The sequence below is a fragment of the Zonotrichia albicollis genome, chromosome 9 (genome assembly GCF_047830755.1).
Source record: "Zonotrichia albicollis isolate bZonAlb1 chromosome 9, bZonAlb1.hap1, whole genome shotgun sequence".
Taxonomy (NCBI): domain Eukaryota; kingdom Metazoa; phylum Chordata; class Aves; order Passeriformes; family Passerellidae; genus Zonotrichia; species Zonotrichia albicollis.
Window position 1 is genome coordinate 31,925,253 of NC_133827.1, and position 15,173 is coordinate 31,940,425.

General features: G+C 41.5%; 1 protein-coding gene across 16 annotated transcripts in view; it reads right to left on the reverse strand.

Moving 5' to 3' along the window:
• The window catches only part of LPP (LIM domain containing preferred translocation partner in lipoma), a 332,629-nt gene that overhangs the window by 49,256 nt on the left and 268,200 nt on the right, over positions 1-15,173 (reverse strand). For all 16 annotated transcript variants that reach the window (XM_074547227.1, XM_074547223.1, XM_074547233.1 and 13 more), the window contains one exon: positions 8,381-8,550. In XM_074547227.1, coding sequence (XP_074403328.1) covers positions 8,381-8,550 — 170 coding nt within the window. The remainder of the gene's footprint in view (positions 1-8,380; positions 8,551-15,173) is intronic.

Here is a 15,173-nt window from a genome sequence, read left to right on the forward strand (position 1 = left end):
AGTGAGCAAGACAAGATTTTGCTCTCTTCAAGGCTGCTCAGGGAACCATCCTTGCCAAATCCAAACATACCCATTCCAGGACAGATTCAACTCTTACTCACAGGTACTGCAGCACGCTTTGCCAGCAGCTCTGCACAGGGGCACTGGTAAAAATAAGCAATACTTAATGGCTTGTTTACTTCAGTGAGTTCCAATTTTTTTTATGTCTGGAAACTTCAGTGCTTTAACATCATTGCATTAAAAAGGACAAAGCTCCATAATACATAGATCTGATGGAAACACACACCTAATTTACAGGCCCCGTTTAAATACATTACAGCCTTTTCAGAATAATTGTCTTCAGCAGTTTGAATCGACAAATAACTATGCAGGGTTACAAGCAAGCAGTAGGACTACTTGGAAAGGAAAACTGTCATGGTACCTTCCACCCTCCTGGGTTTTCCAAGAGCCCTCTCTCAGCTTTCAGATGCTCGTTCTTATTCCTGTCCAGTCTCTAAACAGCAGTGATTGGAACAGGGGAAGAAAAGAAAGGTAGTTCCTTCACCTCAAGATCCTGACAGACTGAACTGCAAATAGGTAGAAAATTGGGGCGTGGAAAACTTGAGCTGTACAGTGCAGGATGTGTTTGGGGTCCTGGACACGTAATCCAAGCTCAGAACCAGAACAAGTAAGGCTAGAAAAACATCCCTAGGGCTGCCCATGCCTAGACCTTAACCGTTCCTAAGAGTTGTTTGTCCTGCCTGTCCTTGAAGGCTTTCAGCAGTGGAGATCCATGATCTAAACAAACTGCATTTAAACTTCTCAGGGTCAGATCTCCATCTGAAATACGGAGACAACACTGTTGCCTTTCTCATGGACTTGCTGTTTACCAAGAAGTTTTTCAGAGACAAAGACTTTCATTCACTGACTCACCACAGTGAGAGTTTATTACAGTGGTATCTCCAGATGTTGCTCGAGCAGCAGAGGGTGAAAGCAGAAAGCAGCAAGTAGTTCACTAAGGAGGTGGTGAAGAACAGATGAAAGAAAAGAGATGCACACTGTAAACACTGGATATAACTTGCCAATATCCATCTACACTTGACTGCAAATGAGGAAGATACTACAAAGATGTTATTTTTTTCTTATAAGCCATTTCTGCTAACTTGCAAAGGCAGCAAGCTTTGGGATACATTCCATAGGGAAAGCTCAACACACAGCTAAAATCCATTGCTAAATGGCTTCGCCATCCCCTCTACTGTAGCATGATCCCTAAGTGGATCTATAGCCAGGAACCATAAAATCCCATTAGTCCTGCAGAGAGGGAGACTATTTTCTTCCAAAGAATATACAGTTGGTCAGTGGAATTCACCCTGTGAGGCAAGAAATTCACTGAATGGCAGCAGCTGGTCCTTCACAGTATCATCTTTTCAGTCACTAAGAACTCTTCATTTCCCATGGTATAGTTTTTCTAGATTATACATGTCAAATCAATGCTTAGTTCATATAATCAAAATATGAAAAATGCCTCTAATTATAAAAGCACAAGACAGAGAAAAGACTACAATTCAAGTTGTTATGGCTGCCAACACACACAGGAGGAAAGATCTGGATTCTAGCAAGTCATCACAAAAATCCCAAGTAAGCCCAGGTGTGGAGGAGGACTCATCACTTAATATGGACACATTTTTAAATAGGGGCCGTAAAAAGGAATGAAACGTGATCCATACCTAACAAAACTTTGCACCACCAAGACATCAGTGAATAGTTAATCAGCACTTCATATCCAATCTTCCAACACAAATGTATCTATTAAAACGCTGTCCAGCACTATGGTACTTTACCAAAAATATCCCCCTTGTGACACTGTTCTCATTGGTAGCATCAGGTTGCTTTACCTCCACAATCCAGAGCTGGTCTTCCTCTAAAGCAACACTCCAGTCAGCTTTCTGGAAAGTCAATTACACCAAGGTATATTGGTCTCAGAATCCATCACCAAGGTGAGCCCAGTGCAATTCTTGGCAGGGCTCACTCCCATGTCTTCCAAGAACACTATGAATTTTCCTTCTTACAGGCTTGATTTGCAGGCTTCTTGTCCTGTCCTTGTTGGACAGCAAGATGAATTGGCCCTGTCTTCTTTAATATGAGCATCTTGGTCTCTAAAGAGGAGTCTCTGTAAAGAATTACCTCATCATCTCACGGTACACTTTCTCCCCTTTCTTTATAATTCCAGTTTAGAAAGGAGGTTATGGACCTCTGCTGGCACCTCCACCCATCCACCCCTGCAAAGGAACCTTTTCTCTTGCCTTGTGACAAAATAAGAGGCATGACCCATCCCCTGTAACAGCTGGTAGGCCACTGAAAAAACAGATGCAGTCTTCCAGAGGGTCAACTAAGTTCAGCTGCCCCAGTTCTGACAGAAGCTGCTTCATCGACATATTCTCTCACACGTTTTTGTACCTCCTAGACCTGGACTCCTGGAAGCTCCAGGTGCAGCTTATGTAATAGCATCCCGTCCTCCTCTATCTGTGCCCTGATTGCACAAGAATATTTACCACTCAAAGTATAGAGTTGAGCTTATGGCCACTACTCCTCCTCCACCCTCTGTCTCTCTTTTTTGTATATCAGCTGTTGCTGGGTGGTATCAATAGAAAGGGCTGTTACACTCTTAAGGGATTTACTGATTTTTCACTTTTATGAATGATCAGTTTATTAGATGTAACAGATTTCCCTTGACATTATGTTTTTTTCCATGGAATTACCAACTGGGCGCAGACTAGCAAAATTATCAACGCTAATAATCAGTAGCCTGTGAGCAAGCCAAAACTCTGGACCTGCTTTGGGGCTGCCATGTCCATGGACTACTTCTGTTGAGGGTGAGAAATAGCCAGGGCTGAGCCTGCTGCTGCCTGGCACAGCCCAGATCCATCTCTGTGCCACAGGAGCTGAGCCTTAATGCTTTTCGATCCGCGGGTCACAGGTTCAGCTCCCTGCTGCCGATGACTCACACAGGAGCTCCGAACTAAAACTAGCAACACCAGCTTTTTTCTAGGAGAGGATTGAAGAGCAGCATTGATCTCAATGAAATATTTCGAGGGCAGAAAAATTCCACCACGCAAAGAGTGCGTGACTTCTCTTTAGTTTATTTTATATTTTTGTTCCAGTTGTCATTTTGAATTCAAACTCTTTGGAAAGCAGGCATAATAGTCTTAATGATCCCATTGAGCAGTTTAAATTCAAATTGTGGAGCACTTGCAATACCATGCTGGCAGCACTTTCCATAAATTACTCTCAAATTCAATACGCTGCTTGACAAAAACAAGAATAAAGGGCTTTTTACTTTAAAAAGAAGAAAACTTGTATCATAAAAAAAAATCTTTAAATTATAGTTTCTCTTTTCTGGTCCAATTTAAATTGTTACATAGTTGCTAAATTAGTGCTGTAATCCCTGCTTACAAATTGCAGAATTATTTTTAAAAATAGATGTAGCTTTACTGCAGGGAACAACCTTACACTTTAAACCCTATGTGCTGCAGGAAGCTGCTCTTGCACAGCTTTCAACCAGCCACACTCACATGCACACAGGGCGAGGTTTACAATACCAGTCACACTGAAGCCAATAGCAGTCTCACCAGAGATTTCAATGAGCACAAATTGAGTTAACACTGACATTTTAGAATGATTAGCAAATTTAAGCTTTCACAGGATGCTCCACGGCACCAGTGGCTCTCATTGTACCATTTCTTAAAAGCATTTCTCTTATGTTCTGTTCTGAACTATCTCCTACTGAACTACAGCCACTGATAGGCCAGGAAGTTAGAAGATTTTAAGAGGAAAAAAACCCTCCAAGATATACCTTATTCTGCTCACAAAACAAGTAATTGGGGGGTGAGCAGGTGGGGAAAGAAAAAAAAAAAGGTGGAGCACTATGATCCCAAGTTCAAACCTGGGGAACAGAAATAACCAGGGCAAGACTCCCATGCATAATTCTTCTTCCTTCAAGCACTTTCACAGCTTCAATACTATGGAAAGATAGTATTTCACCTGCAAAAAATCCATATAACTGATCTTTGGGGATGGATTTAAGATATTGTCCTCAATATCTCACAGTTCTCAGCAGAAATAGGAAACCTCAATCCCTGGGTCTCCACAGGGCTCTGCAGAGCATACCCACCATCTGCCCTGATCTAGCTTGACAGAAATGAGAGTTTCTTTCTTCTCCTCCTTCAATCAATCCTTCACCATTTCTAGCCCCCTACTTCTCTGAAGTCTTTCATCTGACCCTGGCTATTTCTGCTATTTCCCCTTCCCAGTCCCACCATGGTCCTCTCCTCACGTGGCTCACACTGACTGGGATGCAACAGAAGAAACCCTGAGAGGCCAGGAGCATCGGCAAGATCTTGATGCTTTCTGCATGAACTGCAGGAGCTCAGACCCTCCCAGCCCTCACCTCAGAGTGCACATCTCCAGCTGCCAACCACCAGACTGTCAGGAGAGGGGAGTAAGAATGGAAGAAAATTTCCACATCCTGGAGAAAGTTATCTGGACATCAAAGCACACCCCATTCACAAAACAGCAGCATCACTCTTGCCAGACTGGTGTGTCTGGTTAACCTTGTGCTCAGTCCTTATGATAACACGGTATTTGGACAGCAGACAGCTGGCAATGCTCAACATCTTGCTCTTCAGTCTTTTATAACAACAGTTCCACTGATATTACGCTTAGCCTTTTCCCTGCTCTCGGTCCAGTGTTAAAATCTCTTCAACTACTTAGAGGAAGCAAACCAAATGTTCTTTTGTCAGTAATTTGCCCTGTAAGGGAGGGGGGGAATACACTGATAACATACTGCAGACACGGCATTCATCACGTGCACAGCAGTGCACTGGTTACACTGGAAACTCTATCATGGTATTTCAAATGTTAACTTGACTGTCATCATGACTGGGAAACATCTGTTTCCTATTAACACTTTAGTTTTTACAGTTGCTTTTAGTTCAGCAGAAGAGTCTTAATGGAGAAGACTGGTACTCTTTTAGAAATAATATCAATAATGAAAGAATCCTTGGATGCAGAGCAAAACCAGCAAACACACTGGCAACAGAACTCGCTGCATTCAGAAGATGTAACAGGAAATGATAGTGATGGGCTTTTGGGTGGGAGGATTTTTGTGTGAAAGAAATTAACTCTGGTACTCAAATTCCCATTAAGAAAAATATTTCTTTTCAAACAGGTGATTGATTTCCTTAGATGTTAATTCAGACTTTTGGGGAATTTCATCTTAATTGGATCACTGATAAATAAAACCAGAAACAAAAACAACAAAGAAAACCCCTTCTGCAGGCTATTTAGGCTTGGTACTGACTAACCAGTAATTAAATACAGCTCTTCACAGAAATCTTAATTATGGCTTCACAACACCACAGCTAAGAAGAGTCATACAACAAATTGAGAAGATTAGCCAATTCTAATTGTTTAAAAACATTTATTTTTATTTTTGTGCATAGTTTTTGTGTGCATAAGGCCACAAGTCACACCAGTGAATTATTAAAAAATAATCTAAGGTTTCAAGAATTTATATATCACAACTAGGCCAGTGTTACTAGGCAAGTATTTGTTTATTTTCTTTATATAAATTAAGCCTCTATGACTTGCGTAAGAGGTCAAGAGTTTTCGACTTGGGAAAATAGGGATGTGTGCTAGAAATCAGTGTGAATTAGGTAGACCAGAAACAAATTTCACTGAATTACTCACACTTCCACCAGCTGAGAACCCCGTTGTCTCAGCTTGTCACTGCCATGAATTAGCTGTGCAGTTTTGGGCCAGTCACATCTGCACCTTCCATGGGAGTTCAGCTCCAGAGGAATTTGAGTCAAGGTACTTCAGTCTCACTGAGTTTCTACAGATCAAGGATTCCTAGTATCCAAGCTATTTTCTGACAGAGGGACTTTGGGAAACAAAAAATTCCCCACCCACCTTCAAAAACCAAACACCAAAAAAACCCCACAAAACCAATCAACCAACCAAGCAAAAAGAAAGGGGAAAAAACCCCAAACCAAAACAAAAATAATCAGAGGCCACAATTCAGCAGAATGTGGCTAGATAGGCTAGATTTTAAGCAAGTCATTAAGTCTCAGAGTTCAGGATAACTGCATCACACATCTAAAGGCATCTGAAGACAAAAGCAGTCAGACTGTGCCTCATCAATTTAAGGGTCTCATTCATCTGCAAGAATAACTTGCAAGCCTAGCTCAAAGCCTCAGTGTACTTAAGCATTCATTATCCTACTGAAGCCAATGCAGGCTTCATTCCACTGAAAAATCAATGAGACATATGCTCTAGGACATAAATTCCTCAGGCCTAAAGCCAGAGGATGGCAGAAGCCTAGATCCCTTGTAGATCTGGCTTTCAACACAGCAGAGTCCTGAGATTTCTGAAAGACACTGAGACATAGGCTCCCAACACTTGTTTCTTCCGCATTTATGAGTTTAATATGTGCTTGGGTTTTGTTTTTTTGGGGTTTTTTTTGTTGGTTTTTTTTTTTTTTTTTTTTTTTTTTTGTCCTTACTGCATCAGACTGCCAGCTTCCTGCTTCCCATTTTCACTCACAGTACCAGCTGCCCAGCTACATATATGTAGCCCCATCAGTATTGCCATCCTTTCCCCTGCATATATGCAGCAGCAGATGGATCCAGACGTGTTTTGGGTTAACTCCATAACCATGTTTTTGTGGACTGCATGGATAAACATTAAAGGCCCCTTCTGGTTATATAAAAGGAAGCTATTAAACGTTTACTCTTTCCTCTGTACTCAGAGCTGCAAAGCCCTATCACAGAACATACAAACGCAGATGCAACCAGGCAATTATCGTTCCTTTATCCCTTAAATAGATAGAAGATAAATTTGAAAGAAAATGAGGAACAGAATCCTTCTCCCTTTCCTTTTTTATCCTTTTATCTCCCAATGTAGGAAGTTTACTGAACCCTTGCCAACAATTCACTCAGGCTAATGAAGTGTATAAGTAATGGGATTAAATAATCTTAAACCATCACTACAGTGGCTAATGCAGATGTTTTCCCAAACTAAAGCAGATGAGTGGTGTAGAATGCGTGCTTGATTTAAAAAAGAAGAAAAGAAAGTATCAATCTGCAAGCAGATGAAGTCAATTCCAGCCTGAAGTCAATGAAATGTTTAATTCTAGTTACATAAAGTTGCTCCAATTATATTATGAATGCACCTTCCTAAAGTCTTCAGTGCTTTGCACGTGGTTAAACTTGCCACAAAATGAAACTTAAATTTTTCATGGCGCAATCATTTTAGTGCAAACAAAAACAGAAATTATTTAAAAGGTACATATTCCACCAAAAGACCATTTAGCTTTTAAAATCAATTTAACAAGGCCCATCTATCACTGCCATTGTAAGTAAGACACAATCCTCCCTTTTTATATTCAGTATTTCTGTAACAATCTCAATGTGATGGCTCTGTAGAAATAGAGAGAACAATGAAATTGGTGGCATTTTCAGAAATATTTTAGTATTATTGCTCTAATTATGACTGGAATGACAGAAATGTCATGAAAAACATCAATTTTTACTTTTAGAAGTGTAAATCCAATTATCCAGTGTTTGTAAGAACTCAAAACTGGAAGTTTAAAGAAAGATCTGTCAGTGTTTTAAGAATGTTCCAGTGCTTTTCTTACTCTAAGTTACAAGGATAATCCTTATATACTGGATGCTAAGGTCAGACCAAGGTAAAGCCTCAGGCACATTATGGGATGCTTCTTTAATTTGAACCTGTGCAACTGGTTCCAGCTTCTTGTTATGGGAGTCTCTTAAAACGTGCAGCTCCTCAGAGCAACTATTAATTGTTTGCTTTAAGACCTTGTTGGAGGCATGAAATGTAATTTTAGGGTAATGTAAGCTTCAAAAGACATCTAATCCAAAGACCCTAAGTTCAGTAGTAAGTCTTCCATCAAGCAAGGCAAAAGTCTTGATTTTAGAAATTTTAGTGCTTTCTTGCATCCCACCTCCTTAATCTTATTGGGCACACAGTGTGTAACCATCTTGGTATCAGATTTCTCAACACAGAAAGCTGAGAACCACACTACTGCTACAAAATGACTGCATAGTCTGCTCCTTACAGAGATGAAACAATCACAAAACCCAGCTCTTTCTCCTGCTGTGTCCACTTCATTTCAGAGGGAAGTCAGACCAGAAAATGTAATTCACCCAGTAAGCTGAAAAGACCAGAGTTCTTCTGAAGACCATAAAAAAACCTGTTGCTCATGGTACTGCCACAGGGTTGTCAGATTTTAACTGTAAGGCAACTCCACAGCAATGAAAGAAATAAATGTTTCCCATGTCTGTGCATTAAAAACAGGGCACAAAGAAGAACAGGTACTCACAATGTAGCAGGGTTCACAGTAGGCTTTCTTCTCCACGGCGTAGAAAGGCTGTCCCCTCAGCTTGCTGCTGCACTTTATGCAGGTGAAACAATCCACGTGGAAGACTTGGTCCATGGCTGTGCAACCGGTGCCCTCTCCGACAACATTCTCCCCGCAGCGGGCACAGCGTCCTGTCAGCAGAGAGAAAGGACAGCAGTCAAAGCAAGGCCCTCGTCCCAGCTGCACAGGAGGTTCCTCCACTCACCCGTGGCTGGTGAGGGGGATGTGGCAGCACAGTCCACAGAAAAACGATTTGTGCTACTGCTGGCAAAGATTCAGTGCCCCTGGAAGGCACTCTGGTGCTGGTCCATATGAAAAGATCTAGAAAGGATTGACACTGCCTCCCAAGACAGCACTCATATCGGTTGTACTGCTGCAAGCCAGCAATCATTTTAGGGATCTTGAGCTCCAGATACAAACCACTCAGCTACCATCTAACTCAGCTATATAGTCATCCTCAGCTCCTCAGTTAGATGGGATAAACCTGTGCCTTAAGTCTTGCTTCCACATGAAAGGATTTTGTCATAGGAGGCCTCATAAAGCTGCCTGATGGCAGCACAATTTAAAAACTTTTTGCTTGTATAGCTTAGACCAATTCTCTCAATGGAGCCAATCACTCTTTTTTTTTCTGTTCAAGGATTAATACAGATTAAGATACTCTGTCTATTTAAAGCATAGAAACTACTTCTAAAGAAACTGATGTGTGGATATTTTATTCTTACCATCCTTCAAAAAAGGTGTATCAGAAACTGCTGGTAAAGACTCTAAGTACAGACAAGCTTTAAGAGCTCTGTCTGTTTCTGAAAAAGGTCCTTAATGTCAGACACAAATGCATAACAAAAAGTCTGTAGACACACACATACAAAGGCTTGCTGCCTTGTTCAGATTGTTGCTAAAGATGCTATGCGGCAGATAAAGTGAAGACAAGATTTCCTTAGCTCCTGGGAAAAACATTTCCCTAGGGAACACTGTGGTGCAGAGGTGAGGGAAGAGGTGGGTAGAATGCACACCTTTGCTATTTTTCTCTGCCATTTGGATTCCAGAAAATGGAGATAGCCCCTGAAGTTCTGATGTCCCTACATAACAATTGATGTTGAAAGTGGAAGACATTAAGGACAAGGTCAGCCACACTACACAGGAGAACCCCATCAAAGGTAACAGATGAACTATGATCTGTGGCATTGCCCCACTCAAAATGGTACCCTCCAGTTTAAGAATAACTGTGGTGACCCCAGCCCTGGGACCCTGCACTTCTTGAAGGATTCATGGGTGGAGTGATGTGGTCAGTGAGCATGGGAAGGAAAGCAAGAGCTGAGGTACAAGCAGGAAAGCAGACTGAGTTCAATAGAGAATTATTCATAAAGGCATATAGAAATAATATGTATCTGATAATAATTCCACAATCCAGTAGTGATATAATGCTCCCTCATACCTGTTTATTGGCCTTTTCATGCAAATACTGCACATCTTCTACAAGTTAGACCTGTCTTGTCATCTCAAGAGTAGGACTGCTGCCCTTCACTGTGAACTGACAATGTCCCCACACTCATGACTTCTTTCCTGCCTGTCCCACACTCCAGCAAGCTACATTCAGGGAACAAAGCATGTAAGCTACTTTTGGATCCCTCAGGATGTGGCAGGATGATATATATACACATTTGAGATATATTAGGAAAGCTTGGAAAAGAACCCAGATCATTACCATTTGCTACAATGGTATAACTGTAGTTGGCTTTATACAGGACAGACAGTTCCTGACTCAAACAGCTCCCAGCCTGAGCAATGTGGAAGGAGAACTCACCAGATGAATCCAGACAAGTCTGGAAATGCCCCAAATGGAATTAATAATGACGTATTTCAACTTAACTTTCCTTAGCATTTGTTATTAGGGTTTTGATTGTCACTGTTGTGCTTTAATCACTCCATTGTAAAACTTCTAGAGAAGACTCCTTTTTTATAAGCAGAAAAGGAATTCAGGTTTCCCAGCATGGTAGTGAGGCTACAGAGCATAGGGGAAGAATGGAAAAAACCATGAGGGCTAGGAAGAAAAAAACCCAAACCCACTGGAGAGAACCACAGTACAGAACTCAGCACTGCACTGAGAAGGAGGCAGAAGACACCTCCTGTGTAGCACAGGAGAGCCCTGCTGAGCCCTGGTGTGGACAGCACAGAGCTGCTCCAGGGCCTTCTCCAAACATCTCGTGTAGCTGGGCTGTAATACGAAGAGACATCTGGGGAGCAGTTAATATCTCTATATATAAAACATGAAATTGAAAGCCATTAGTGTATTACTTTACACAGTGTTTTTCCAGAGGGAATATTCCGCTGAAGAATTTATTTTCCCTAGTGTGCCATTCTGTGATCATCCGGTATTATTTTTATGAGGCATTTGGACATGGAATAATGTAGTGTCTATGCAAACACTTCTCAGCTTTCTTTGTTAACATCTGAGCAGAACATGTGGGAATCTTTACCCCTCCTTCTCTTCTCACACTCATAATTTAGCCAGCTCTTGTGTGCTTCAGCATTTATCTTCCTCTTGGACCAAGGCATCTCTCCATTTGCAGAAGAAGCTGTCTACATGGAGACCATACTTATGCTGCACCTATGCCAGGAAACCTGGGTCTGTTTCCTAACTCAAATGCGTACTCCTGTTATCTCTGACAAGTCACTCAGTGCCTTTGTACCTCTGTCCTCTCTTCGAGCAAAGGGCATAAAGACATCTTCTCTGCCTCCCAAAGGTGCCCTGAGGCTACACTCCCCCATGGCTCTGAGGTATTCCCCAACTACACTGCTGGTGGTCAGATACAAACCAAAAAGTAGCACAACATGAGTTTTGGCCAACTTCTCCCCTTAAAGTTAGTTTCCTGAGGCTTTCCTTCCTCTTTCTGGGTTTTTCCATAGAAGATTCCCACTGAGGAAGCAACAGACTTAATCTGTCTACATTTATGAGAAGTCCAGTTTCTGCTATTAAGTACACAGACAGAAATACTCCTATAAACTCTCACACAGGAAAGCTTAAAGAAAGCTTCCTTTTTTATAAGTTTATATGCAAATTATAACACTGTGGCCTTGAGCAAACCCTGTTTTTCATGAGACATGGCCACTCCAGTGAGAATCAAAACACAAGCTCTTTGCCTAGCAACTCTCCCAACTGACTCACTCACCTAAAAGGTAAAAACAAATGAGCCAAAATATTCAAATTTGGGAGCCAACAGTTGGGTGGCTGGATCCACTTAAAGGCACATGGGCAAATATACAACCGATCTGGTTTGCAGCAATGCAATCACTGGAAACTGCACCTTCTGCAGACCGTGGTGCAATCTGGGAACTCACAAGGCTTCTGCAAAAACCTGTCTCTTCTCCCAACTCCTGCAACTCACTCAAATGCAGTTGAAAATGGCTATTAGTTTCAAGTGTTGGTGAAGGAGGAACTGACAAGCAGACAGGCACATGCACACAGGCAGTGATTGCACAAGCCTCGTTTCCTTAGAAAACCAGAAAAACCCCACTAAAAACAATGTATCTATCATTATGTCTGATAAAAACAAAACAAAGGTCTGCTTTTCCTCTGTGCCAGTTACCAACGGCGAAGGTATTTGTGGTTGGGCTCACCACAATTAAGTGCCCACACATGTTCCCCATTTTAATATTTTCACACTGTCTCAAATAACCCAGTCTGTTGTGTGCAGAATACCCATGAGTGAACACAGAACAAGTTGCACTGCTTATTGGGAAAGAAGTAGCAAAAGGCAAAGTTTGCAAGACTCAAGAACAAACAGATTGCACAAAAAAGATTACACAAATAATCTAAGAGAAAAATAGCAGGCAGCGTATTACAGTAGAAACACAGAACAACGTGACCCATATGCTTTCCACAAGCAGCATTTAAAAGGCAGCTTAAAGACAAAGGACAAAATTAGCACTAAACTGCATGAAGATGAGAAACTAAAAACTATGTCATTTCAACATTCTTCCTTTGCCCCTTCAGCCCTTTTTAGATCCTTTTCAAGATCATTTCAGCAAAACTAGAAGGCGATATGTTGGCAGCAAGCCTGGGAGACCAGAGTTCTCTATTTTTGCATGAAAGAGGTTCATAACCTTGCCCGTGCTGTGACCTTCCCTCAGCCCAGCCTGGCTGCCACATGGTGGTCTTACCTTGGGGGCGTGTACAGAAGTGCCTGCAGAGGCTCCCCTGCTGAAAATGCCACACTTAGTGAGTGCATTACACAGAAACACTTCAGCAGCTGAAAGGATACATCAGCTGCTATACTCTATTCTGAAACCTCCTCACTTAATGTCTTCTGCTGTGTAAAAAAGTTGAAATATTGTGAATCTGAAGGAAGGGGGGGAAGGAGAAGAGGAGCTCATATGGCACATGATGCCATGTTCTAACTTCTTGTTATCTCATTATTCTTATTATATGGTTTTTGCCTATACCACCACAGATCCTGTCTGCTCAGATTATAGAGTAGATCCATTCTGCTTGGTATTGGGAAAAGACAGAATTCAAAGAATGGCTCAACTGCAGGAGTTCACAACCTAATACAAGCAATAACAACTAGGTAGTGATAGGAAATAGAAGGAAACAATCAGACGAAACCAGTCAGCAAGGGAAGCTGTGGTCTCAGCAGTCAATGTTTTACTGTTGACAAGGAGTCTGTAGACAGCACAGCAAAGGAAAAGGTTAAGGAAGGATTTGAAAGAGGACCCGGAGGGAGTTTAAAGGAAGTTTAATGGAATGCTTCTGAAGAAAGGACAAAGACAACACAAAAGAGAATGTAAGTGCTTGAAGGTTGAACATAGACAGCTTCAGATGGGAAGGATGAGTTGGTATGTCACTAGAGAATACTAGACAAAGAAGGGTGGGAATAGGTCATTACAGGTTGGGCAGGTAAAGACATGAAGCTTCTGTTTGATATGAGGCAGAAATGAAACCAGAGGAGAGATGTTTAGGAGTTGGATTCGATGATCCTTGTGGGCCCCTTCTGACTCAGGATGTTCTATGACTCTATGACTAAGAGGCAAAAATTATCTGGCCTAAGTTAAAAGCCAGAGAGTTATTTCTACAGCTAGTTGAGCATGAATAGAGAGAAACTGCATTTTTTGAAAAGGATGTTGCACAGATTCAAGGTCACTGGAGCTTAGATGCAGGTTTTAACTGTGAAGATGAATAGGAAAGGCCATAATCTGAGCTGTTACTCAGCAAAGCTCTTAAGATTTGGCCAGAAACTGGGCACAATCTGGAGATGAGGAATTAGGCACAGAGTGTCCAACCTTATCTGGGACATGCATCACTTTTAAATGTCAGATTAAGAACATGAGCAAATGAGACAAACATCCACCACTGAAGATGGATGATGGAATAGGTACATGTCATACTAATTCTTATGGCAGTAATATTCTGATAGCAATCACGCTGGAGCTGAGGATAAAGGCAATGTAACTCCACACAGGGGGCTTGAGATGCTCCTGTTTGCACATCCAGGGACTTCAGCAGCCTTTTCTAGGCTACAGCATTATTTTTCTGTCATACCTACTTAGACATTAAGCCATTGGCAGCACCATTGTGATGTACAGTGTCTAACACAGACAATTCAGGCAACTACAGATGCCAAGAGCAGAGAAAGCAGAGAGAAAATGTGCAAACCTCTCCACAAAAGGCTTAAATTCATGAATTCAAAGCATGCATTCTATGTAGAGAAGAGATAGGGGATAATTTTCTGATAAAAGCATCAAAGTAGGGAGGTTCTGCATTTGCTGAAACATGGGGAAAAAACGTTGATATCTCAAAAAACTTGGCATGACGGAAAAAACTGTTTCCCACCTAACCATACAGTGGGAATACATCACAAGGTCATATCCTCAGTGCCTATCAATTACACAATTTCCCTTGATCAGCTAAGTGTATTCCCCGGCTCTCAATGCAGCCCTGATACACAACGCAAGAAAGACCTAAAAAAATACAGCACACTGCCTTTTCAAAACGGTACCAAGAACACTTTGAAAACAGATAAATATATTGAACAGAATATCTCACTAAAAGTTCCTCTAGCAGCCTCAAGACAGCCAGTATTTCCGCTGCGTTATTTTTCTAATCATTTCTGTTTAGAGTTCGCCAGCGAATGCATTTTAGAGATTCATGACACATTCTGCTTTTGGAAGGCTTTGAATCAGCTGGCAGTAAATGTGGAAAAATCATTATTCCTAATGAAGAAATATTGATGACAAAACAGCATTTCGAGGACAACGTTGACCATAAGTCAACAAATGTAAAAAGACTTTCCCCTCTCTCCCTCCTCTTTCCTAGTGACTTTTATCCAAGGGTTTTCAAGCATTTCCCGAGCACACAGGATTCCTCAGGACACCTATGTCAGACAGGCAGAATTACTCCATTTTAAGAGGATGCAGGGGCAGAAATTGATTATTAGGATAACAATGTAACAGCAGACCTTAACTTAGTATACCCTAATCAAGTTAAATCCCAGTCAGAGCTTCTGCAACTCAGAAGTACCCAACAGGTCCTGGGTTCTTTGATTCATCCAAAGGGAACAGAAGCAGCATCTCTGATCCACAAGGGAGGGTTTATGCCCTTCTACAGTGCATGGGAGGTATGTGTCTAACTGATTATGCTAGACACAGATGTGTTGATCATATTTGTCCCAGAGTGATTCTGACATTTTGGCACTCAGGGCATTGCAATAATGGTACAGCGGGAAACACAAAGGCATTATGTACATTTTGTAGAAAACTA